Genomic DNA, 24,027 nt, shown 5'->3' on the forward strand with positions numbered 1-24,027 from the left:
TATGTCGAGTATGTCATTATGTAGTATATGTATATGATCTATGAAAATATAGTTGTTTGCCATTTGAGATTATGGTCTGCTTGACGCTATCTCAGAATCTAAGTGTTACAATTTAGATAGTTTTTTATTGCAGTGAATTATATTAGCATCCGGCAGATGTCGCTCGCCATTGAAATTAGCTCCTATAACCAAGTTACTTCAAATTGTGCTTCGCCGTTGTAAATCAACTCTTCAAGTAATACCTACTTCTTGTCACCACTGCCTTGTTCATTACATCATGTGATCTCACTAGCCCTGAAGAACGTTACATGGAATCCATATAATTCATACTGTGCATCCTTTGAGATGGCTTAATAATATACAATCAGCATGTACATCCGAGTCATGCCAAATGCATGTTCAGGATTACTCTGAGGATGCGCATCAAAGACGCGCTTGAGGAGTTTCGGACAACAACTTTCACAGTCTGTATTCAATACCCAAGTCTTCAGCAATGATCATCGCAGCCTTCTCTCCAATGATGAGCGCCGTCGAATAAGTGTTCTGAAAGAAGGTCAAACTATGCTTCAATAATTTCTCGTTCACTACTCACCGTACCAACATTCTTCGGCACGATGGATAAGTCTGCAACCTTCAGGTTTGTCACACCATACACATTTAGCCGAGCGTCAACGACTCCTTGATCTGTTCTTGATTTCATGGCACAAGTCCCGAGCTGCACACGCAAGGATAAGGCACCTCCTGATGAGAGTTCAAGTTACACATACCGAGTGCCAAGACGTTTGGACTGGGATTCGATCGGTATGTTACCTCAAGTATGGAAAAATGAATTCAGGACATACTGTTGCCACGATGAAATTTTTCGATCGCTTCGTCATCTTCTGCAGTGTAGATGATGTCGGGCGCATCTAAGTCCACTGGACCGGTCGCTTCTCCGCAGACTGCAGTACTTCCCTCTGGGAAATGAGGGTGGAAGGCGGCGACTTCACCTCGGTAAGAAGGCATGCGTCGACAGATTTCGCGCAGTTTTTTGTACCCAAAGTTGAGAGGTACAATATCCGACGGACTAGGCGGATTATCATGGTCAGACGGGTCTGGTTGAAATGAAAGAAGTGCCTACTTACTCATCTAGGTAGCCTGTAGTGAAGTCGATGTCTTCCTTGCCGTTCGCTCCCAATTTAACATGAACACTTCCAACAGACACGGGGTAAAGCTATAGGACCTGTGTTCAGAACAAAAATCACAGGGTGTATGGAAAGTAGTACTGCAATCATTTCGGCAGTCATGTAATTGCGAGGTGGAAAGTCACTTGACAGAAGGAATCTGGCTATCCTGAGCATTCGAACGTCATGAAAGCAAAGGATTGCACACACCCTGAAAAGAGTGTCCATATTGCAACGGCTTTTTCCGGGCGATCCTGGAAGAACTCCTTCCATCGTGGTTCGAAAGTTGAACCCATGACTTTCAATTCTTCGTCGTCAGGACGCCACTTGATTTTTGCATCGTTGCCGCTGAAATACTAATAAGTGCGTTACAAAGAGCGAAACATTGTGCCAACTTTTGAGCAATGAGAGACTTTCTATGACTTTTCCATCGCGCAAGGTGTTCTGCGCGTGGGTACTTAGAAAGTGCTGAGAACATGACGAGAACATGCTTGCTTACCCTGTATAACACTCTCCTCCCCACGCCAGAGCCGGTCCATGGTAACAAATTCGTCACCAACAAAGTACGGAACGAAGGCGCTAATATGATCTGATAACCTTGAATAAAGATTATGAGATAAAGATGTAAACGCAGACCTCGATAGTTTTCTCCAACGCCGGGCAAGTGTACACGTTGCTCGATACCGCACTGCTTGAGGACCGCCTCGGCACCAATCCCAGACCTCTCAAGGATGGCTGGCGAACCGAAGGCCCCGCCAGAGATGACGACAAGTTTTAATGCTCTCACGGTACTCGATGACTGATCTGCGTCTGGACAAGACACCGGGTCGTTGGTGAACTCGACACCTACAGCACGTTTATCCCTTTCACTCGTCAGTAGTTGAGCACAATCACAATCCAGGGTGCAACACTTACTCGAAGATCACGCGCTTTACACGCTTGCCAGCCCATATTTGTAAATTGGGGTTGTGAGCTTGGTTATAGACATAACAATGTGCAGCGTCAGAACGCGTTCCAGTTGTCCCGTTAATGTACCTTTGCATATATTGCATGAGCCTAAGTCATGATAGACTACGAGGACATGCTCACTTGAACCATGGCTGAGACAAATTTTGTCAGTGGTGGCAGAGGGAGAAGGAGCATAATGAGGTGGCGCACACTGTAAGAATTGCATGTTTCTAAATCTTCGGAGTCATCGGAAAATGGCCTCTTGTGATATTTCGTGCCAACACGGATAAAGTCTTCGCTAATACTCATTTTACACCCACCAGAAGACACCTTGATAGGCCCATCGTACCCATGGGTTAGACGATCGGCCTGCACCTCGTATGTCTCCAGCTATGCAATAACAGTTCAGCTTGAGAAATGTGCAGACAACACGTTTGAGGACCTTCTTCATGAGGGGAATCAAGTTCTTAGATTCCCAACCATCAACTCCCCAATCATCAAAATCTGAGGCAGGTGAACGAGTGTAATTCATAACTGTCCAAGCATCAGAGTCCTGCTCATTGTTGCAGCAATAATACGAACAGTTCACACTTGACCCTCCACCAACGCAATGGGCGCACTGAACAATTGGTGCACGACCGTTGAGATGGGGTGAAGGATTTCCAATGTTGAATGTCATCGTAGTACACGTCGGTGCCAGATGGGTGAAATATTGGTAGGGTTGAACATGCGCAGCTTTATTGAGGGTGTGTTGACCTCCTTCCAGAATTAAGATCCTGAGCGAGGGGTCGCATGCTGCCAGGCGACCCGCGACAACGCAAGCTGTACTGCCGCCTGCACACAAAGAGCCATGTTAAGAGTAACGCTGTGTGCAAGATGTCAATGCTCAAGTGCTCACCTCCAGCAAAAATGATATCAAACTCTGATAAGAACGGATAAGACATTGATTTTGCTGTTTAGGGAGCCAGTCGCAGTCACCAACTCACTATGCCGCAGGTGTGTACAACTTATAGTATCTCAGCAGCCACCGCTGTTCAAATGAATGACCAAGGCCGAGACTCCGAGCGCAGTCGTTAGTATCAGTCATCTGCATCAATCGATAACATTAATAATACGTACCATAAACCATGTATCATGAATTCAAGGTTAGCGTAGTATAAAAACACGCAAGATGCAGTGCATACTACACTCGTGACTAGTAAGCTCATAACGTGATGCACGGCCCGCATTAAAATGCCTTGGTCTCATGCCAGGTGGCACCCCGACTAGGACCCCGAAAAACTAACCAACATCAGGCCCAAAGGCGACAAAGCCGCCTGACTGTGCGTCAGGTATATATCCCGCATTTGACTCGGACGACCCGCTCGCTGGGCTTTGAGCCGCCACTGGACGCTGTCGGGCTTGTCCACCAGCGCACAATTGCAATGCATTACGAGACATCACTGCTACTTGGTGTGCTTGTGGAAACCCGCACAGGACACACTTGCGCTGTCAAGCTGCAACTGGTACGTACACATGATACATGCTCCACCTATCGTTGAGAAACGAAATCCGTTTGCAACGCCTATACATGTGCTGGATTAGTAATCAAGAAGCACATCGGAGTAATCATACAGTGTTGAGCCATGCTCTTCTCCTCTTTACTCAAAGTTCCAGCATGAACGTATACGGTTCATTTCTCGGACTAAGCGACGTAGCGAAACACGATATTAACTATTCACAGAAGCATCATGGCCTGGCGGACAATGGTTTCAGGGCCGTTACACGTTTTTGAAGAACTTCCGTCGTGGAGCTCCCGTGCTTGCATGTCGGGTGAATGAGCACTGCCCTGCGCATTACGATCCGCCTCCCCAAAATCGGAATGCCTCGGTAAATCATCGATGACTTTTAAACAACAGGCTAAGTAATCAAGATCATAGATACGTGGATTGAAATGGATATGTGATATTTATGGGATGCTGAATGTTTCTGTGTGTAGCTACGAAGTTCAGTTTGATTTAACTAATAGAAATATTAGGAAGAGTCTCGAGAAACCTTCCCCTTCTCTTTATTTCTGACCATCCACCCATCCTAGCCTGTCCTCGTATTTCGGTACATCCTTGCATCGAATGCCTTTCCAATAAGGACAAAACCGACATCATCCACTCTGTCCATAATTTTGGCGACAATGAGCGCTGTAGCCATTGGCGCCCATTCTTCCGCGACGCAGCTCAGCCCGCCGTGTCCAAAAGCAAGTAGTTGCATCTTGACTGGACGTTCATGCTGAGGATGGAAGCGCATCGCATCGAAGGTCTCTGGACGCGTGCCATATACACACGAGCGATGAACAGCTCCGATGTCAGCTATTTCTTGCGCAGGATAAAAAAGACGCTTCCACAAGGGGTGTCGACTTTTGCGTGCAATGTGCTGAATGGGTGGGTGCAACCTCAGGACTTCATTGATGATGGCTTCTACGCTTGGCCGAGTGTTCTTGACTTTGAAAGAACGGAACTGCTTCTGGGTGGGATTCTCGCTGAAATCTAGGAAGGCATTGTGCATGTGTTGATTGCCATTCGCATAGGCCAGTGTGACAGCAGCTAGACGCCACATAGACTCATACGCGGGAAGAATAGTTTCCAAGGCCTGAGAGGCGCGCTCCCTCCCAACCCATCTACAAACACGTTCCCTCATCGCGTAAAGTTCGCCAGGATAATGGGGAGTTTGCCGCAAGATACCATCCGGATGGTGGTTGAGTGCGTTGGTCATGAAGGCGACATCGACAGGGGAAAGAGTTCCAGGGTCTACTCCATAGAACCCAGTAATTATGATGCAAAAAGTGACGCTTTGTATAAAAGCGGCGAAGTCGACTTCTCGGCTTGGAAGGAATATTTCTGTGCATTTCTCAGCACATTTCACAAATCTTTGCCACCCAGCACATTGCTGGGGGCTGATGGAGTCGATCAATTTTCTCGTGTCTTGTACGAAGCGGTCGTGCTTTGAGGGGTCGAGTATCGCACTTGAGGATGTTAGAGCGAAGTGTTCATGAAGATGGACGCGAGAACGAATTTCGGCTCTATGGTCGACGTTTCTTGGTCTCAGCATTGCCTTGACAGCGCTAGCTGTGCGGTGGGTCCGAGTGCGGGTGACATGACATGCCCCGAAAACGACGATAGCCAGCGACCACAAAGCTACTGCAACCACTATGGGAAGCGCCATTCTGAGGTTTTGCATTCACCAGTCGGTTCCGGCTGATTATATGTGAATGCGATCCACGTGTTCAAACATCCGCGCGGTACGGGAAACACCTGTCTGTGGCATTCATTCCAGCTTGCGTCATCCGCATGAGCCGCACCGTGAGGCAGCATATCGATGTGATTTTTTTTGTGCGGATAGCAGTGAAACATACCTCTTCCTCTTTCTGATTGCTAAGCGAGGCGCTGCGAGGGCTGTTAATTATGCAAACCGCTGATGAACTCTCCATCCCTGAGTTAGTGGGCTGTTATCACAATAATGGTACATGATCCACCGAAAATTCCGTAGTACAGTATGAATTAATCACAACAAACAACCACAGCACAGAATTCTCATGTCCGTCAATGAATTCGGCTAGATACGGAGATCATACTGTTCCTGCTGCGTTGTCAGAGTTGTCTATTTCCGGAGTTGCTGCTGCCGCCCTCAACATTCAACGATCTTGTTCGCACTCATTAAGAAGAGATGTGGCCGAGCGTGCTCAACTTTGGAGAATCGTCCCTGAGACAAAGCTGCACGACATCGTGCCAATACCCTCGTGGCCTCGGCAAAGTCGAGTGGATTCGGAGTGCCTGCATGGCCACGTGCTCGCCCCTTGCTAGAATGGCGTCAGACTTGACATGGACAGGTAATTAATGCGAGTGTAGACACTATGAGCATGCAGGTGGTTGTTGCGCATGTCAAAGTTGTGGCCCTCTCTACCCCACAGACAAATCGAGCGATGCAGCCATGCCAGTCGGAGAATCTTCAATAGTCAATGTGATCTTCGCTGAGAGTCTGAAATAGGAGTCCGAGAGGTAAAAGAATATCAAGAACCCTTTGATTACGTACGTATCATGTCTAATGAAAACGATGCAACGCCCACCGCAGCAGATCGCCAAAGGGTCGACATGCGCGACACCATGTGGGAGGACCGCCTCAATGCTGTATCCAAGTGGATTTGATCTCCGACGTCCTCGGATTTCTACCGTTGACTACGAGCGCTCCGCCTTTCCGAATTCAACAACTTTGCATACCTCACCCCCAACTCTCGGTTACTCTCTTCCTGAGGGCGGGTGGCTGGGATACGGCGATATTCTACACCGTCCTCGGCTTCCGAAGAAACCCTCAGTCCAAGACTAGCGGGCTGTCTGTCTGCCACCTTCGTAGACACGTTCCGCAGACACCAATCAAGGGCTTTTTCTGTGCGCTCCTTAAGTGCGTAGGCTTCCTCCGACTGATAGAACGCCACAGGCAGGCGATGACTGAGCCACAGATAGAGCACGAGCGATTTGTGAAGTCCCTCAAGAGTTACGAGGCCCTGAGACGGCGCACCAGCAGAAGACTTGCCGCCGGACATCATCCCTTCCACATTCTCCAGTGCTTCTATATACGGGCCGACCCGGAGGGCGTGCAAGATAGGGACTCGGATCTTCTCGTTGTATATCTGACATAGGCGAGCTGTGAATTCCACTGCAAGGGCATCTCGCCAATTCATTGGTGAACCGCCGATGAGAAGTCTATCATATAGTTTCATATGTTTGGCGTGAGTTTCGATGAACCGAGATCTTTCCTCAATCTTGGAGGGAACGAAGGCACGGCAAGGGGGCCGAACATTGGAGACATATGGGGCCACCTCCAATAACGTGTGGTGCAAAGCACCGGCAGGAAGTGCTTGAAGAACACTCTCAGCCCAGGCCAAAGTAGGAGAGACGCCTGCAAATATGATAGGATCTGGTTGGCGCAGAATCGCAGAGTGAAGCATTGGGAGATCATCTGCATGGAGAGTCGTAACGAAGCCTCCAGGTTCACCATGAAGGCCATAGCGTCCCGCACGCCCAGCAATTTGCTTGATTTGGGAAACTGATAGAGCGCGTTCTACAGTACCGTCAAATTTGCGCAAGGTCTCGAAGATGATCCGTTTGATTTTGCTAAGCCGAATGAGACGGGTAATACGATGAAGGGTGCAAAGTACTCACAGATTAAGTCCCATGCCGATGGCATCACTTCCGATCATCACGTCATAGCCGCTATGAGGATTATTGAAGAGCGCCGCTTGTTCGGCACGGATCTCAGGTGGAAGTCGCCCATATGCAACGGCACAACGCAAACCTGTATTCTCTTCTACCTTGCGCTTCAGCGCAAATATGCTGCTTCTCGAGAAAGCGACAAGACAGTCGCCCTTTCGGACTCTACCGAAATCTCCCTCGAGAGATTCGTCTTGAACAGTAAGAGGTGTCAAACGCTCGTAGCGGTTGATAAAAAGTTCGTCATCTGTATCATTCAAGAGCGCTTGGACAATTGGGACCGCAACTTCTTCGCCACATAAATGGAGTTCTTCGGCAGGTAGACCCAACACAGCAGCGGTCCATGCGGATCCACGGTCTGGGTCAGCAAGCATTTGGATCTCGTCCACGACTGCCACTTCTACCGGAAGACTCAAAGACGTCATCTCTACCGTGCAACTCACAAGACCGGCATACTCGGAAACGATCCTAAACTCCTCTCCAGTGCGAAGGTTGCACTCTCGTGCGTACTTCGCCTTCCCTTCTTTCCGTACGGTTGGTCTGGACATTGACTCTTCGATTATATCCATGTTCGTAGATGTGTCTGGCTCAGAGTCGGGGTCTGGATCCATCCCGAGGGGCACGATCTGGCCCTTATTGAGCCGGTCCCAAATTTCATGTGCGAGTAGCCGCAGAGGACCAGAGTAGACACCAGTCTTCGCCGCCGCGAGCGCACGTAGAGCCATGTGGGTCTTCCCACTATTAGTAGGCCCAACGTGCATGATGACCTTGCGACGCATTGAGCGCGCTTTAGGGTACATATCCGCAGGATATGACATATCTGCGGTTGAGTATAGATATGAAATTTGTTCCAGCGTATGCTGCGACACTGATTTCAGGATAACTTCTTGTTGCTCGGGGTCGGACGCCCAGGAGTAGAAAAGTTGAGTGAGATTCTGGTCTAGCCGGAGTCCTTGATTCAGTTCTTTTGCTGTGAGAACAAATCTCTCTACGTGGTACTTTTTCTGCTTGACTGGATTGTGAAGGAGCCCAGAGCTGACCTCTCGGGCGAATATTGAAAGAATGGACTGGACGTCTGTTCGTGGTACCCCGAAGGACTCCAGGCGACGATGTACGTGCGGAAGATCAGCCCATTTGTGGACCTGTTTTTCCATGACGAGGAGAGTGTCATTAGCGTCCCGTACTGAGAAACCGTCCAGGATGTGACCCTTCTTTTGCTTCGTGACGTACTGAGGGTTGGAACGACCACCATGTTTGAAGCTACCACGTTGATTACCGGAAAAAGTTTTTGGAGAATAATGTGAATTTCTTGGTTGTTGACGCGAGTCGTTGGAGCGAAACCGACGGAAGTGGACTTGGCTGGCTTCCAACCAACTTTCAGATTTTATGAATCCCGAAAGGAGAAGGCGACAGCGGGGCAGCATAACAACAGACGTCCAAGGAGAATAGTGTTATATTGAGAAGTCTACGCTGGCTTTATGAAGCCATTGAATAGAGTTGACCGTATTCTGCGAACGAGGCGGGTTAGAAAAAAGTGGTTGTTTGGCGATGTTAGGATCAGAAGGTTCACTCAAAATATTAATGACTTGTCAACTCTAAGTCAAGCTCACTATACTTACACCAGCCATGGCTGCCGCAGCAGCCGCCATTCGTCCTATGCGACTTGCAGCGCTGACACGGACACGTTCCTCCATATTTCAAACTGCGTATAACCCCACATCAGCACGTACTGGAGCCAAATACCTTCGCGCACGACTTCGCGGGCCTTCTATGGTCAAATATTATACTCCAGAAGCCAATATTGCACAGCTCATAAGACAATGGCCTGAGTTGGAAATGATAAACTTGGCAGAGGAAGAGAGACTGCAAGATGTGGAGGACAAAAAGAAGAGAGGGAAGGGTGCACCGAAGAAAGCCAAAGAGAAAGGTGAGTCGAGACTTTATGACATATTTGCACAATTAATGCTTCGTTTCAGGTGACAGTCGCAGAGCCAGCAGGAGGCGATGATGCATTGTGTTGGAGCTGGAGAACGACCCTATTTTGTGTGTCTACGACATGGCGGGAGACGACAAAGAGAGGATGGTCTCTACGTAGGTATATATACGTAGTCGGGATTCGGACATCGAACGATGATGAAGGGTGGATATTAATATTAAACTCTAACACGCCCCCTCGACCGAGACATTGTGAGGAAGATAGTGAGCGCGTGAAGTTGAAATGGCGTGAATAAACTAAGAAACAGCGAGAAAGTGTAGGAAGTTCATTACCGCGCATGGACAATCGAGTATGTCATACTGAGCACTGGGTGTCATCTAAATAGAGTCGGGAGAAAGAGATATTAGCATACTTGGTGAAAGGTTGAAAACGTAGCTTGGTATCACTGTGCAAGGTGTTGCATGAAGGCAGATTATGTCAGCGGATATTGCTGGCGTTAGTGGCCGAAAACGGAAGGAAGTCATTTATTTTTCGAGTTTAACTTTATTTACACCAGGGTAATTGGACAAGCGAGCTCATCAGCAGCTCTGTCTTTCGGGTCTTCCCGAAAATGCTTTGTCAAAGGGCCTGACCCTTCGCCACCTGTGGCAGATGCCCCGTGCATCGTTTCTGACTAATATGTCGTTCGCAATCCTCATTGCCACCTCCTTTAGCGGAGTTTTTAGCCTATGACTAGCGGGACTTAGTGAATTCGGAGGTCCTCACCTCTTCTCACTCGAATTATTCGTCTCGCTAGGTACGCCAATCGTTTATAGTCCTAAGTCCTTTCTCACTCGAATTAATCGTATCGCTAGCAATTTTGCGCACCCTCCCTTCCCTCCCATATTTTAGCGTTTGTATGATAGTTCAGTCGAGTTTGGCCGTATTTGTTTCTGTACGGGCTTGTTTGCTTCCCGAATCCATGAGGATCCCATGTTCTCGCATTGGGGTCCTCGAATTTGCTGGCTAAATCCTCATCGTCTGCGTACCCACGAGACTTGAGCGAGGACAATTAGAGTCTATTGAGGGAAGGGGGGCCAATAGATTAAGGTTTATTAGAGGGGGGTGGTGACACATGTTTGTGAATTGACTGGAAATGAACAGCGACATCGCGGCATACCTGCCTAATACGGTCAAATTTATGATAAGTATGATATTCTAATCAGAATCTTCGAGCCTACGGAAAGTCATTCAATTATCGATCAATGGCATCAACATCCAAGGCTGAGAAGGCCTACATCCAATCCTCCTTACTATCTGATCCGCCATTACGAGCAGACGGTCGCGGTTTGATAGATTTTCGAACCATAGCCCTCGAGTCTGGAATTGCCCCCATCGCAAATGGCAGCGCACGTGTTAGCATCGGTAGAAACGCGCAGGACGGCGGTGGAGGCACCGAAGTCGTAGCCGCTGCAAAATTGGAAGTTGAGAGCGTCGGCGATGGCGAAGGTGTAGATGGCGGACGAGTGGCTTGCTCTGTGTCCTGGTACGGTTTTTCTGCTACACTTTCAAAAGAAAAGACTGGACAACTCGGACTGATAGCTCTCCAACTGCATACCCGCTCCTCTCCCCAAATGCCCTAGATGACCTGCAACATGACATGACGTCCGTATTGAATGCTACCCTCTCTCATCCGACAATCCGACCAACAAACCTTGGTATCATACCTGGAATGAAATCTTGGTTGCTCAATCTCGATATCATAGTGTTTTCTGACGCAGGAAACATATTCGACGCGATTTTCATGGCTGCACGCGCAGCTTTATGGGATACAAAGGTACCTATAACAAAAAGCGTCCAATACCGCGCGAAGAAAGGCGAAACTCAGGCTATGGACGTGGACACAGACGAAACAGCCCTTGTCGGCAGCGCACTGGACACACGACAGACGATTCAAGTGGCTGACTTCGAGCTTCCTGACTACTGGGACGAAGGCGTACCCCTAGATGGAAGACAAGCATGGCCGGTTTGTCTGACTCTCAATCTGGTTCGTTGTTTGTTGAGTTCAAATTCGATGGTGTGTCATTAACCTCTGAACAGTTACCAACCTTGCATTTCCTGGATGCTACGCTACAAGAAGAAGCTTCTGTGCCTCTCAAGTTACTCGTATTTTACTCCTTCCCGTCAGATGCAACTCCACTGTTGCGAGGCATGCGCTTGCTCGGGACAGGCGCGTCGGACCTCACACAGGTCAAAAGCCTCTTGAAGGTAAGCATCCAGCACGTATCTTTATCACTGCATTATAATCCTCTCAGGATGGGGAGAAGTATGCTCGGAATGTGTGGGTCGCTCTTGAAGGGAAGCTCAAGGACGAAGACTTTAGACGCAATCAAAAAGCCAGAGAGAGATTTCTCAATAGATAAACCTACAACCATATGGCATTCTCACAATAACTCTTGACGAAGTGGTAAAGAGTAAGCGATTTCATAGCTTTGAGATTATGATTTCGTTGCAGGACTGGACTGTAACCGCCTCCTTCGTGCTAGTAACCCCGGAAATATTTGACCGTTGATGCATCCAGGCACACGTGATTTGAAACGTATCTATCCATTTACAGGGAAGTTCAGTGCGCAGGCATCGGACACATGGTATGTAGAAGGCATAGCCTGTCCTGCATGAGAAATCGGACTCACTGGCAGATGGGGGACGTCACGCGTAACAGCTCAGTCACATTCTCGCATGCTAATGAACTGAACGCTCTGCCCTCCAGCTAGAGATATTGAGCCAAGAATAGTTCTCGCCAGTCAAGCAATGCTCCCTCTCAGTCTGCTGACCTACACAAGATGCCTGAAATGTCCGGACATCATATTCCGAGTGCGAGAACGCCGCATGGAATGCTGGTCTATTTCGTACGCAGGTTCTTTCAGCGTAACTAGCGGGGTGTACGAATCAGATAAAAGGAGTACGTTCGTAGTACACTTCTGCAGCGATCACCCTCATCAAAGTATAACCTCTGACCACCACCAACCCATCATGAAGTTCACATCGGCAGCCATCTCCCTCCTTGCTATCACTCTTCCCGTGCTCGCTCAGACTGAGAGCCTTTCGTATGATAACACCTACGATAATGCTGATCTGTCTCTCGACGAAGTCGCCTGCTCAGATGGGCCTAACGGACTCATCTCCAAGGGCTACACGACTCTTGGTCAATTGCCTACATTCCCCAATGTCGGCGGTGTCTACACTGTTACGGGATGGGATTCAGTTTACTGCGGAACATGTTACGAAGTAACATACGGCAGCGAGACAATCGCAGTCCTTGCTGTTGATGTTGCGAGTTTAGGGTTTAACATTGCGGAGACAGCGATGAACACGCTGACTGACAATGAGGCTGCGTTTTTGGGGAGGGTATCGGTGACTTCGGTTCAGGTCAACGCATCTGTTTGTGGCCTTTGAAGGTAAGCAGGTTGGGTTTCCTTGTACACGAAATCGATGCTCATGTCGAGTAACTTAGTGCCCGTTGATAGACACCATTGGTTACTTGAATTCAGATTCAAGTACAAGTTTAACTCTCGTCCTTTTGGGTAATGGTGTCACGATACGGACTGGAACTAGACATCAATTATGCAAGAAACTGTATTTCACTTTCATGGATGTTCATTGAACTCAAGATATATACGCACCTACGAGATTACAAATAAACATCTGCCCACCCCAGACTAAAACCTATAAATCCAAGACCGAGTGAATGCAGCCTCGTACCGCTCTGCCAGTGAAGCAAATACCATAAGCGGTTCTTTAGAAAGCGTCCACAGACCTGCCAATATAGGCACTACCGCTGCGCCTGCGACGATCTTGCGCGTTCGTGGATGCATGCGGAATTTCCGAGAAGCAAAACGCGATGCTTGGATGATTTGTGCGCCTTCGACTGCGTGGAGCATGACGCTCGCAACCAATCCACCGTACAAGATCCAGCTCCGCCATGGAAACCTAGCCAAACCAGTTTTGATGAACTCATAGTCCAGCTCTGAGGGCCCTACTTCGAATATCGGTGGTGAAGGAGTGGCAGGGTAAACGCGGTGTGTGTAGAAATGTATAGGAAGGAAGATTAGAAGAGTTGAATATGCTGCGAGACTGAGGGTGCTGGTAATCTTGCGAGGCGGTGCTGAACGTGGACTGATGATCCTTTTCGTGATACTTGAAGCTACGTGGGCTGCCAGAGGCATAAAGAGGAGATATCTCTCCCCAAAGCCAGTTTGGTAGTACTCCCTACCGAGAAGCTGCGCCGGTTATGATTCAAACGTCACATCCCTTTGTTACCAACTTGACGATACTGTGTCACTCACCATAACATTGGAAGACAAACTCGAGCCTCCGACATTTGCAAGTACCGGTGCGGACAGATGGACAATGAGGAAAACTGAAAGGAAAGGCGCGGAGATGTGGGCGACGTTTGTCAAAACTGCCACTGTGTGTCTTAGTTTTGACCCATCTCCTTTGGCTGACATTGTTTCCGCGTCGTCCGAAGCAGCCAGGAATGACCATTTGGAGTTTTCGAACAATCCAAGAAATATGCTGCTGAGAGTCATGGAAGTTGGCTTGCAATTTGTGGGGAGCGCCGTTTGCCGCGACTTGAAAGTGATGGCATGCAAAGTTCAAACTAGTAAGCTCAGCGATTTTGAGTTTCGAATTTCCTGAGTTTGCTAACATTATACGTCCTACAGGTAAGTAATCCGTCCCTAAGTATACTATGCACATGAATTAATGCGAACCGAGAGAAATGTGGATATGCATGGTGGAAAGGTGATATTAATGATACTAGAACGCGGAGCAAGGGGCTGAGTATTAGGATCAAGCAACCGTAAAGAAGAAATGACGCGAAACACTGCGGGGCTATGAAACAAGTGGGAATAGGGCTACAGGGTGAAGATAGTGGTGACGGAAATCATCCGCGTGGCTGAGGTTTTACTGGGTGCGTGTTGGAATTCCACGATTCTGTGTCTTGCTCTTGGAAGAGTGCCGAATATTCAATGTCGCAGGGAATACCGGGTACATGATCAGGGTATTCGGAGAGGGGAAGGGGATGGGTGAAAAAGTCAAAATTGTGTAAGCCGAGAGCATAAGCTTCCAGAGCCTGTGCACGCTCCATGTCTTCATAAGGTGCTAATAGCTCATCACCAGGCAACATTTCTTGCCCCGGCATACAGGGAGAAAGGGGATCGCTATTCCAGCCAGAAAGGGAGGAGGTGATAGTTGTAAAGGACGAAGGAGTGTAGGTGAGTCCATTTTGGCTCTCTGGGGATTGGTAGTCAAGCTCAAATGACATGTGCGACTCGGACGGGTTGCCTATCGAGCTATCATGCTCCTGTATCATGGGCTTAAGCACACATCCAAGGAAAAAATGTATCAGAAACGTACCCCAGTCGATGCACCGAAAGTGAAGGATATAAAGGAAGATGGATCGTTTGAGGCAGGATGCCATTGCTGAGGTTGCGCCTCAAATTCCTTCCCAAACCGAACATGTGCCGCCTGTGACACATAATCAAGAGGACGCAGCGGCCACTCTCTTCCTTCAGTCGAGCGAGCCCTGCATGAGTCGTCCTTTGGAGCGTATGATGGGAGGATGGGAGTGAGAAACGCGTCGGGTAGCGGGACAGACGACGATCGTCGGTGAGCTGCGGCACAGTTCCCGAGGGCGTCTTTCGGTGCGAAGTCTCCGTATGCCTCAACACACTCGCTCCCTTCCTTCTCCATGACCTGTTGATGTACAACATCCTCTTGCGAGTCTTCATCCACATCTGCGATATAATGAGGCATTTGTTCGTCTGAATCCAGCAGGAAACTGTTGTTATTCATGCCCATATCGTATTGACGTTTCTTCAGTCCAGAGATTTGGCGCCGCATTGGACGAAAGCGATAGTGGGGGTAAAGACGTGCATGCTCCTCTCTCTCCCTATCTGCAAGGACCTTATAAATGTCCTTTTCAGAAGCAGATAACTCCTTCCACGCCTCAGCGGCTCGCTTGGAGAGGGTCTTGGCAGTAGGATTGGGTGCTTCTGATTCGTCGTCGCCTTCTTGGGCAGCCTGGCTGTGCTTGCGTGAGTACTCACAGCGAAAGATAATGAAGGCGTTTCTAGGTCGAGGAATCCAACTAGGGTCCCTGCTTCTGTTACGCTGTGCACGTCGATCAGATGAAGGAGCCATTGGTTGGTGAGTGATGCAAGAAGTGGACGGTATAAAAGGCGTTGGTTGGGGAAATGTATGGTCTGGAAGATGAACATCATGGTCATCCTCCACGGAAGGAGGAGACCATCCGCGGAGGACAGGTTGGGGGGTGAAGAGCATTGAAGACCTTGAAGGGATTTCCGGGAAGCGGACGGGACAGGGCAAGGTTATGTTATATGATTGAATCAACAAACCTTGCCGTTGATCTTAGATCAACTGCTTGCTGTTGCCCCAAGGTTAAGTGAATTTGAACTCAGACACATGAAGGGGGTTTGTTTTCAACGACAGGATGATCAAAATTGAAACCTGGTCAGTGAGCCGAGCAAGGAAATTGAAACAATCGAGACCCGAGAACAACACGAAAACAGCTTGGAAATGTTCCCTATAATTTAAATGGATTAATAACCAAGACATCATTCGATCCGTTCGATCAACCTAATCTAGATCATACCCCGCCGATCACTATGAACGCCGTGGATACTTTCCTAAGGGTCTTGCTCAACCTGCCCGTTAAGGTCCCCTGGATGCTTGTAGCAAGCTTGATACTCCTCGCGATAGGAGAAATACGGTCATATTATCATGCGGGAGCTTGACCACAAACGGACAACAACTCGGGCTCGGACTCGGTCAACCGCGGCAAGTACTTTCAGGGTAAGAAGCGTGGGATGGCAGTGCCATGGCCAAAGCGAGTTAGACACAATGCGGGACCAAGTCTCACTATTACAGGACAGATACTCCAATCCTTCAATCCATCACGCTAATGCTAAACAACCCCGGGGCCGTGTACTGGCCTACACCGAGGTCACCGTATAGGCCGCCTCCACGATGCACTTAGCGCTCGTAAAACAAGTTCTCCTTGATGCCATTAATCCTTTAGTGATCGAGCGCGATCATACTACTTCCGATTCACTGCCGGCGGCTAGTACTGCATTCTCCGTGGACTTGCTGACAAACACAAAATCAGACGAGACATGGTCATCATTTTCTAAACCACAGCTGATGCTAGACCTAGGCGTGTTTTGACTTCCATCATCGTCACCTCGGAGTGTTCAATAGCGCGAGTAGCACCGCGACGTGCTACCTCCTCAAGATATGTCGTTTCATGACGAATACGATTGAACTGCGCCCGGGGCCCTTTCACGAATTCCTCGACAGCCTCTGCGACATCGCGTTTCAATGCGCCGTGACCTTGGCTCTCATAAGCTTTGGCGACCTGGGTGACATCGCGGTCTGTGCAGGCAGCGAGAATAGTAAGCAGATTTGAGGTACCCGGGCGGCCTTGAGGATCATAAGTGATGCCCTGAATGGAATCCGTAACAGCAGCTCGGATTTTCGATTGGATCTGGGAAGCTACATCGGTGAGCAAGATGCGAGACTGGACGTCGGGTGAAGATTTCGACATCTTGGATGTTGGGTCTTTGAGTGATAAAATCCGCTTCGAGGGAGCTGAAGGCATGGTTCAACGGATATATATATGCACAACCCCAAATACTTACTGTTAACATAGGTCGGAAGGGGAAACAAGGGAGACGTTCCTTTGAATGTTCGGTTGAAGATATCGGCGAGATCTCTCGTAAGTTCTATATGTTGCTGTTGATCGTCGCCAACAGGAACGTGGGTGGCTCTTAGCAACACATCAGTCGTGCCAAAAATGTCCACCAAAAGAAGGCTCACTTGTAAACAAGTACGTCCGCGGCTTGCAGCACAGGATACATGAATAGACCGGCGTTAAGCATTGATTCATCCACTTCATCCTCTGAGCTAGAATTTCGCGCCGCAGCTAATCTTGACTTTAGGAACGTAAGAATTGAATGTAATTACGCTTGGGAGACCGCACCTTCCAAGTCGTCATCCGGCGCAGTTTCCCCATGGGCGCTATGCAGCTTAATATCCAGGAAAGTTCGGTATGGTGAGGATTCTAGGTACTGTTAACCAATCGGCTGGCGGGATAGAGCAATCAAATACATGGTCCTGGTGAAACAGTATCGACCGGTTAGGGTCGATGCCTATGGCAAGTAAAACAGCCAGCATATCATTCCTTGCAGCCAGTAGGGCAGCAGGATTCTGTGGAAGGGTCAAAGCATGCCATCCGACAATCGAAAACAGCAGTTTGTCCTCGGGCTCGGCAGATTTTTGCAGCTTGACCCAGTTAGACAGTGCGCCTAGGTAGTTCCCTAGCTATGACTATGTAAGTTGTTCCATGTCAAAAAAAGAATATAATCTTACATGAGGGATACCAGTTGGTTGAATGCCTGATAGTATCACGCGTCCCGGGCGTATCTGGCCGCAGACACGTCGGGAAATGATCATGTGTGATGAGCACTAAGAAAAGTATTTTAAACTCCGATAATATACAAGGTACCTAGACCTCAGCTGTGCTCTGCTTTACTGACGTCTACATACTACCAGCCATTACCGGCTCATCGGGCGACCGCAGCCACATGGAGTACGATCCCTTGGTGGACCTTCCTGGCGGCGACAATTTTCACGATGTGACCGCATTATTTGAGGATGCTGCCGAAGGTGACCAGACATGTTTGTGTTCACTTACCTACCCGCTCATTGCTTAAGATATGCAACCCGGGGCTCTCGTGTTGACCGACGGATTTACTCTTCTGGATGCTATGTCGTCGTTCGAGGTAAATCCACTTCTTTCCGAAGTTCAACCAGTTCGCTAATGATGTGTGAAGATAGGCGAACCACGCTTCGATAGCGGCTTGGCGCTTCTGGACAAATCTAAGCCGTCCTTCAATCCTCTCGCCCCGCTTACCCCAGAGGAAGTGTGCTGGATCATAGATCGCTCGGTTTCCTGCGAGGTAAATCAGAGACAGCGTAAACTCTTCCACATGTATTCATTTGTCCCCTGTCTGGCACCCAGATGGAATGGCACTCCGGTTATACTCTTTCGCAAAGCATATACTCATTCCTTTACGTTCACTCTTTGAAAGAGATAGACCCTGACCTCGTCCCCGGGGGTTCACTGCCACGCTCAGACAGCCTGCGTCCGCCAGAGCTAATCACAGTCGTTCTAAGGGCAGCTCTGTTAGGCCTTCTCAAGTGTTGTGACCTGTCCTGGAGGGAGCTAAATAAAGGGAACGTGTACGATGTTCGTCAAAGTACTGCTTAAGTTGCCAGCCATGCTCATCTATGACCAGGCCGAAGACTGGCAAAGCGAAAAATGTGACGTGCCGCTCTCCGAGGCTCTGCCCGTCAAATATGTCTGCAAGGCGCTTGATGAAGCGTGTCGTTGGCTCGAGACCTCGGCCAAAGGTGTGAAATGGCTCACATAACAATGTTCACCCGATGTTCATGCGATAAAAACTACAGTTCAGCAACCTTGGAAAACCATGCTGATGAATCGAATAGTGTTTAGAAAGGTTTGAGGTGTTTCTTCTTTTACACGACAGTCTACTGACTTGTGTCAGTCACTAATTGTGTTGTTCGAGACACAATTGTCTCAACCTCACTCTGGTTTGCTTCCGACGATGATAAATCTAAGTCTGCAATTATTGCAGCCTATCATGGCAGTAACTCCGTCAGAACCCGCGCCAGATTCTCCAGCCCGTCTTGCGTTTGACCCTCAGTTTCCTCGTGTTATCGTATCATACATCCCTCTGCATGTCCTACAGCTACCCGACCAAGCTCATACCTGGGCTTTACTAGAGGGACTGTTGATATCGCTGAAAAATGTCAACGATCTTGCAAATACGACAGATCTGACGACATGGGAGGTATATACTATCACTGCTTTTCCGTCGATAAACATTAAATCTGGCATCAGGTTGCCGGCCATCTACAGATGTGGTGCCCGCGGCCCCATAGTCGACTTCCGTACGTGCGTTCAATCACACAGGCGAGTCATTCGTGCATGACAATCACCTAGTCGAATTTTATAATAATCCATAGTCCGCATTCTGGGACGGCGTCCTCATACTCAACAAGTTTGCACTCAAACACGTTGTGGTCCAGTTCTTCCGCGAGACACTGGACATTTCATATGACGCTTTCACACAAAATATCATAGCAAGGTGGGAGGGTCCGGCGCTTCCACCCCTCGTACAGATTGAACGCACCATGACGCAGGTTTGTTTGAAGTTGCGACATCCTGCATATATGCTGACAGCAAGACAGATACTGATTGCGAACATAAAGTCGCTATGGTACAACCCACCACGGCGGCGCCGATTCTGCGCAAAGTCTCTTTTCGACTGGCACGAGCTGTTTTCCGTGTTCATGGACGTGTGTGTACGCCTTGCGCCCTTGGTGAGTGCAGCAGATGTAAGTAGTGCCCTGTATGCTAACTAGACGATGCTTGTCAGCAAGACCAAGAAAAGCTTGACCACGTCCGTCGCGCCAGGGTAGCCGTCCTAATGTATAGGCTGTCTGTCATCCGCGAAGTGATTTTATCGGGATTCCAATTGTCACTCTATACAAATGAAGAGCGCGTGTTTGCGTACTGGTATGTCGTACAGGTGCTTGAAATGCACTTGTCCTGCATAGATCAACTTATGCCAGGCATGTCGAGCGGTACGTGGTTCGATGCGTATAATGGCTGGAGTTGATTTTTTTTATCCAGACTCAAATGCTTACTTCGAGTTGTCATATCAGTCGCAATTCCTCACGGCATTGCAGTCCCTCTCAATAGCTGTCTTCATTGTAAGTGATGGTGAATATCACTCACTTGTTCCAGATCTTGACTCGATGGAAAGATTACGGTTAAACAAACAACTTTCCCGTGGCGACGCACGAGGCTCAATTTTTTGCGGCGCTACAAGTGGGCTTTTATGCCCGAGTACGAAGACATCGATTTGCAACCATTTGGACATCCCAACTTTACCAAGTTTGCTACTGCATGCGAATCCATGCAAAAGGTGAGTGTTCGCAGTAACCGAAAAGAGGTGCCTGTTTAAATCGAAGGTAGGATACACAGTTCTCGTTAGATGGCATCGCGCTCGCCATAGAAGTTCTATCATGTTTGCTGACGTCACCCGATGGCTGGGCGGGACGATGGGGTGAAGAACGGAAGAAGGTGAGATAATATCTAGTTGTGCCTACCACAGATTCTCATCTCCCGCAAGTTCGTCCAGAAGCTCCTAGATGTGTGCATCTGTTTGCAGAGACAGCTCCCTTCAACCGAGCAGGCCTTGACGACATGGGATGCGAAGACTTTGAAGTGGGATGTGGATGTTCATCCCTGGTTTCCAATTATCTCTGGATTCCCTCCAGTGCCATCACGATAGATTGGTGCTGTTTTTTTTACCCGTTGATATAGATACACATCTGGAAGGCTTTGTTTCAGTCACTAGTGATATGATGTCAAATCTATCGTGTATCGTGCACGTGGTGGTCGGCTGAGACCCCTATTGTTATCAGTTGGCAAATTAATTGCAAACTTTAATCATGCATCGGAAGTCTGTCTGTCAGGACCTCGCTAGATACGCAAATTTATCTGATTGTTAACGTTTAACGGCTGCTTTAACTGACGAGTCTTCTAGCGTTGCCGCGCTAGCTATTTACGCCATTTCTTAAAAAACCCAGTCACTCAGGGTCTGAAGCTTAAGTTTTTTTAGATCAACTGGTGACTACTCCTAACGATGCCGAGGGTACGAACGACGATGGTGCTCCGCAAGATCCATGCATTTTTTCTTCTGTCAATGTTGTGACACTGACAACAGTACATCCACCGACTGCCTACGGAACTTTTACAACAACGATTTACCAGACACAAGTATAATGATTCTCATTAAATTGACCATGACACCATTTCGGTCAACAATGCAAGCCCTTCCCTAGTGCTAACGTTAACTAGGGTAGGGTGCACGACCTTTAAATTTGATGGGTTTGACCTGATCGCGTATCGAGGTTGTCCCCCGCCGCCGCCGCCTATCTACTACTAGCGCTCCGGTCCGAGCGCCTGATCTGCTTGCTTTCGATCTGAATGTGTTATACGACTTAATTCAATTTCCTTTTATGTTTTGTCGGTATGCGGCCCGTGGAGCCAATTGCAATCTAGTGAACGTCTTTTTTTGAAACAAATTGGGAAGGGTGGAGTGTGTTTCAGATATCCAATTGTCTCCGAGTCTAACCTACTCGGTGTGCTAAAGCTTGAAAGCTAGCCCTCGCCGCTTTAGCTTTGTCTGGGGTTGACATGTCGACAGCTCGGGTGGGGTGGGGCTGCTCGGGAGGGTGGGATACGAATGGGACGATGTTGAATGGCTCTTCGAGTAGCTTTAGAACGAGACACGCATTAACGCAGCATACGAATCCTCGAGTAACAAACATGGAGTGAACTGCGGTGCGAAATTGAAAGGGAGTGGTGGGTCAGTATAAAGAGAAATTGTAGAGTGAGGAAGTGGGAGGTGCGAACTCGAGTCGTGGCAGAGAGCAAAACGAATGTAGGAAGCGAACAGTACTAGTCTGAATGTATGACGCCGGGACATTCCGCGCGTTACATCACCCGGTACTTATCCATGCTCTGTCTTCTGTCTATTAACATCTGACTACAAAGTCGTATTATTGCAATGCCGTCGTCGCAGCGACAGGTATCGGGAGTTGTCACTAGACTCTCAGCGCGTGCAAGCCCATATAACAATGCAGTCACCTTGTTTGAAGCCGGAAATGCGGATCAGCCGTCAACATCACTGTCTTCCAGTCCGAAGCCGTCGAAGCGTATCAAGCTCGAGGTCGAATCCGGGCCCTCGAGCATCTCAGACTGCACACGTTCCGAGAGCCCACGGAAGACGTCACCAACTTTGAAGCTGGAAGAAATGGTATCTGAAGAGGATGCGAGTTCGCCAGTGAAAATCAAGTCCCCCAAGAAACCTAAACCGATACAGCGGTCTCTGGACACTCCGCATATTACTCCATCACGCTGGAAGGAGGTGTATGACTCGATAAAAGAGATGCGCACACAAATGGTCGCTCCTGTAGACACTATGGGGTGCGAACAAGCCCAGCACAAGGAGAAAGACCCAAAGGTTGATATTCATGCAATCTCATACGATGACGGTCTTATTTTGTTTGGCAGAACCGACGGTTTGCTATACTGGTTTCTTTGATGTTATCTTCCCAAACGAAAGATGAAGTCACGGATGCAGCTGTTGACAAGCTGCGGGCTGCCGTAGGAGGCACGCTATCTGTAGCCGCCATCATATCCGCGGATGAGTCTACAATATCAGATGCAATAGCAAAAGTTGGCTTCTGGCGACGGAAGACTGGGTCCGTTTGTTTTTCCATAGAAGGAAGAATGGTTTTATTCACGTTTTCTATCAGGTATATCAAGAAGGCAGCTATACGGTTACGGGATGAGTTCGATTCAGATGTACCCAAGACGGTGGATGAGCTATGCTCTTTGACAGGAGTCGGACCTAAAATGGCGTTTCTTACACTTCAAGTCGCCTGGAATCTGTATGTGGTGGATCTACTACGCCCTTTACGAACTCGCTAACGCACTTGCAGCAATCACGGCATTGGTGTGGATGTCCATGTTCATCGTATTACCAACAGGTTGGGATGGCATCAACCGCCTACCAAGAAACCTGAAGAAACGAGGTTAAATCTTCAGTCTTGGTTACCCCTCGAATTGCATCGCGATATTAACCACATGCTCGTCGGCTTTGGTCAGGTATGTTTGCGCCATAGCCATAGGGACTCTCGTAGTGATCCTGTTTTGTTAAACAGACTATTTGTGTCGCTGTGGGACCGAAGTGCGACTCGTGTACATTGAGCACTAAAGGGCTGTGTCCAAGTGCTAATACAAAACCCCCGAAAAGCCCGAAGAAGCGGAAGAGACAACCTTCTGCAGACCTTGAGCGCGAGTCTGGACCAAAGATCGATATTGCAATCGAGTCTTAACTTATGAAAACTTGATGTCCCTCCACCTCCATCCAGCAATGCATGCATATATTTTGTGATGTCCAGATACAATACCTTATTACCAATTCACTAACTCGCATAATTGATTACCTAGATCGAAGTGCTTGTCTCGAGCAAAATAAACAAATTAAGTTGGACGCTATAATTTGAAGAGTCTTAATTATGGAATGCAGCATCTTCGGGTTACACAGCTAGCTCCAGCGTGAGAGGAACGAACTTTGTTTGCATTCTTCAGTGAATAAAGACTACACACTCTTCACGTTGTGCATGGAAACTGATCACATTTCTAACCAGGCCACACAACTTGTTTCAAGGCCCTAGCTCATTTAGGTAGATGAGATTATACAATCTTCAAACCTGCCACTTCTTGAACCTCCAGGAGTAGCCAAGGTTACTAGCCTGGCGAAGAACTGTCGCTTCGGTATGTTCCTTACTGAACGAATTTTTATTCCTTTAGTACGGCCGTCCCGAAGTCCGACTTGGATCGTCGCGGAGCTCTGCTTGTTCCTCTGCGCCTATACTACGGAACAGTTGGTTCCCATTGCTCCCGGCATCATGTATCCGGACCAGATGTACATGTATGTGCGATTATTCTCATAAGTTATTGATGACGACAGTTTCGACCCCTGCTTATCCAAATCTTGGCAGGCACTCTTCGAGATTG

At 48.4% G+C, this 24,027-nt stretch overlaps 11 protein-coding genes across 11 annotated transcripts; 5 read left to right on the forward strand and 6 right to left on the reverse strand.

Moving 5' to 3' along the window:
- Positions 1–299: 299 nt before the first annotated feature.
- F5147DRAFT_612976 (GMC oxidoreductase-domain-containing protein) lies at positions 300–3,307 on the reverse strand. The gene is made up of 16 exons (XM_041432473.1): positions 3,010–3,307; positions 2,694–2,945; positions 2,554–2,645; positions 2,322–2,501; positions 2,253–2,263; positions 2,079–2,198; positions 1,800–2,026; positions 1,663–1,752; positions 1,559–1,607; positions 1,374–1,511; positions 1,266–1,323; positions 1,125–1,213; positions 843–1,066; positions 768–787; positions 593–715; positions 300–543 (listed from the first exon to the last, which is right to left on the reverse strand). The coding sequence occupies exons 1-16, from the start codon at positions 3,053–3,055 to the stop codon at positions 460–462; spliced, it is 1,803 nt and encodes a 600-aa protein (XP_041292572.1). The 5' UTR covers positions 3,056–3,307; the 3' UTR covers positions 300–459.
- An 874-nt stretch (positions 3,308–4,181) lies between these two features.
- Positions 4,182–5,192, reverse strand: F5147DRAFT_577191 (uncharacterized protein; the record flags this gene model as incomplete). Its single annotated transcript, XM_041431383.1, has 1 exon — positions 4,182–5,192. The coding sequence occupies one exon, from the start codon at positions 5,190–5,192 to the stop codon at positions 4,182–4,184; it is 1,011 nt and encodes a 336-aa protein (XP_041292573.1).
- Positions 5,193–6,306: 1,114 nt separating this feature from the next.
- F5147DRAFT_577357 (P-loop containing nucleoside triphosphate hydrolase protein) lies at positions 6,307–8,772 on the reverse strand (the record flags this gene model as incomplete). Its single annotated transcript, XM_041431393.1, has 2 exons — positions 6,307–7,252; positions 7,301–8,772. The coding sequence occupies 2 exons, from the start codon at positions 8,770–8,772 to the stop codon at positions 6,307–6,309; spliced, it is 2,418 nt and encodes an 805-aa protein (XP_041292574.1).
- A 145-nt stretch (positions 8,773–8,917) lies between these two features.
- F5147DRAFT_695994 (mitochondrial ribosomal subunit S27-domain-containing protein) lies at positions 8,918–9,756 on the forward strand. The gene is made up of 2 exons (XM_041437409.1): positions 8,918–9,275; positions 9,325–9,756. Exons 1-2 carry the CDS (start codon positions 8,975–8,977, stop codon positions 9,354–9,356), a joined length of 333 nt encoding a protein of 110 aa, XP_041292575.1. The 5' UTR covers positions 8,918–8,974; the 3' UTR covers positions 9,357–9,756.
- Positions 9,757–10,462: 706 nt separating this feature from the next.
- Positions 10,463–11,686, forward strand: F5147DRAFT_636228 (ribosomal protein S5 domain 2-type protein; the record flags this gene model as incomplete). The annotated part of the gene is made up of 4 exons (XM_041432907.1): positions 10,463–10,809; positions 10,866–11,310; positions 11,364–11,531; positions 11,579–11,686. Exons 1-4 carry the CDS (start codon positions 10,529–10,531, stop codon positions 11,684–11,686), a joined length of 1,002 nt encoding a protein of 333 aa, XP_041292576.1. The 5' UTR covers positions 10,463–10,528.
- A 571-nt stretch (positions 11,687–12,257) lies between these two features.
- On the forward strand, positions 12,258–12,719 carry F5147DRAFT_612991 (Cerato-platanin; the record flags this gene model as incomplete). The annotated part of the gene is made up of 1 exon (XM_041432474.1): positions 12,258–12,719. The coding sequence occupies exon 1, from the start codon at positions 12,297–12,299 to the stop codon at positions 12,717–12,719; it is 423 nt and encodes a 140-aa protein (XP_041292577.1). The 5' UTR covers positions 12,258–12,296.
- A 263-nt stretch (positions 12,720–12,982) lies between these two features.
- F5147DRAFT_745857 (uncharacterized protein) lies at positions 12,983–13,771 on the reverse strand (the record flags this gene model as incomplete). The annotated part of the gene is made up of 2 exons (XM_041439792.1): positions 12,983–13,543; positions 13,610–13,771. 2 exons carry the CDS (start codon positions 13,769–13,771, stop codon positions 12,983–12,985), a joined length of 723 nt encoding a protein of 240 aa, XP_041292578.1.
- A 20-nt stretch (positions 13,772–13,791) lies between these two features.
- F5147DRAFT_696019 (uncharacterized protein) lies at positions 13,792–15,843 on the reverse strand. The gene is made up of 5 exons (XM_041437410.1): positions 14,683–15,843; positions 14,445–14,629; positions 14,303–14,369; positions 13,988–14,235; positions 13,792–13,926 (listed from the first exon to the last, which is right to left on the reverse strand). Exons 1-4 carry the CDS (start codon positions 15,606–15,608, stop codon positions 14,229–14,231), a joined length of 1,185 nt encoding a protein of 394 aa, XP_041292579.1. The 5' UTR covers positions 15,609–15,843; the 3' UTR covers positions 13,792–13,926; positions 13,988–14,228.
- A 229-nt stretch (positions 15,844–16,072) lies between these two features.
- On the reverse strand, positions 16,073–17,810 carry F5147DRAFT_696023 (tryptophanyl-tRNA synthetase). Its single transcript, XM_041437411.1, has 6 exons — positions 17,715–17,810; positions 17,454–17,666; positions 17,326–17,406; positions 17,163–17,278; positions 16,985–17,112; positions 16,073–16,934 (listed from the first exon to the last, which is right to left on the reverse strand). The coding sequence occupies exons 1-6, from the start codon at positions 17,796–17,798 to the stop codon at positions 16,474–16,476; spliced, it is 1,083 nt and encodes a 360-aa protein (XP_041292580.1). The 5' UTR covers positions 17,799–17,810; the 3' UTR covers positions 16,073–16,473.
- A 49-nt stretch (positions 17,811–17,859) lies between these two features.
- On the forward strand, positions 17,860–20,857 carry F5147DRAFT_696026 (Mak10 subunit, NatC N-terminal acetyltransferase-domain-containing protein). The gene is made up of 15 exons (XM_041437412.1): positions 17,860–18,011; positions 18,060–18,127; positions 18,179–18,304; positions 18,367–18,594; positions 18,644–18,758; positions 18,816–18,865; positions 18,914–19,219; positions 19,270–19,341; positions 19,395–19,571; positions 19,620–19,751; positions 19,808–20,015; positions 20,065–20,144; positions 20,198–20,359; positions 20,410–20,517; positions 20,567–20,857. Exons 1-15 carry the CDS (start codon positions 17,930–17,932, stop codon positions 20,726–20,728), a joined length of 2,076 nt encoding a protein of 691 aa, XP_041292581.1. The 5' UTR covers positions 17,860–17,929; the 3' UTR covers positions 20,729–20,857.
- A 1,035-nt stretch (positions 20,858–21,892) lies between these two features.
- On the forward strand, positions 21,893–23,499 carry F5147DRAFT_696029 (DNA glycosylase). Its single transcript, XM_041437413.1, has 5 exons — positions 21,893–22,465; positions 22,516–22,706; positions 22,761–22,895; positions 22,947–23,112; positions 23,169–23,499. Exons 1-5 carry the CDS (start codon positions 22,010–22,012, stop codon positions 23,340–23,342), a joined length of 1,122 nt encoding a protein of 373 aa, XP_041292582.1. The 5' UTR covers positions 21,893–22,009; the 3' UTR covers positions 23,343–23,499.
- The last annotated feature ends 528 nt before the right edge of the window (positions 23,500–24,027 follow it).

This window comes from Suillus discolor (genome assembly GCF_016758755.1).
Source record: "Suillus discolor strain FC423 chromosome Unknown F5147scaffold_29, whole genome shotgun sequence".
NCBI lineage: Eukaryota > Fungi > Basidiomycota > Agaricomycetes > Boletales > Suillaceae > Suillus > Suillus discolor.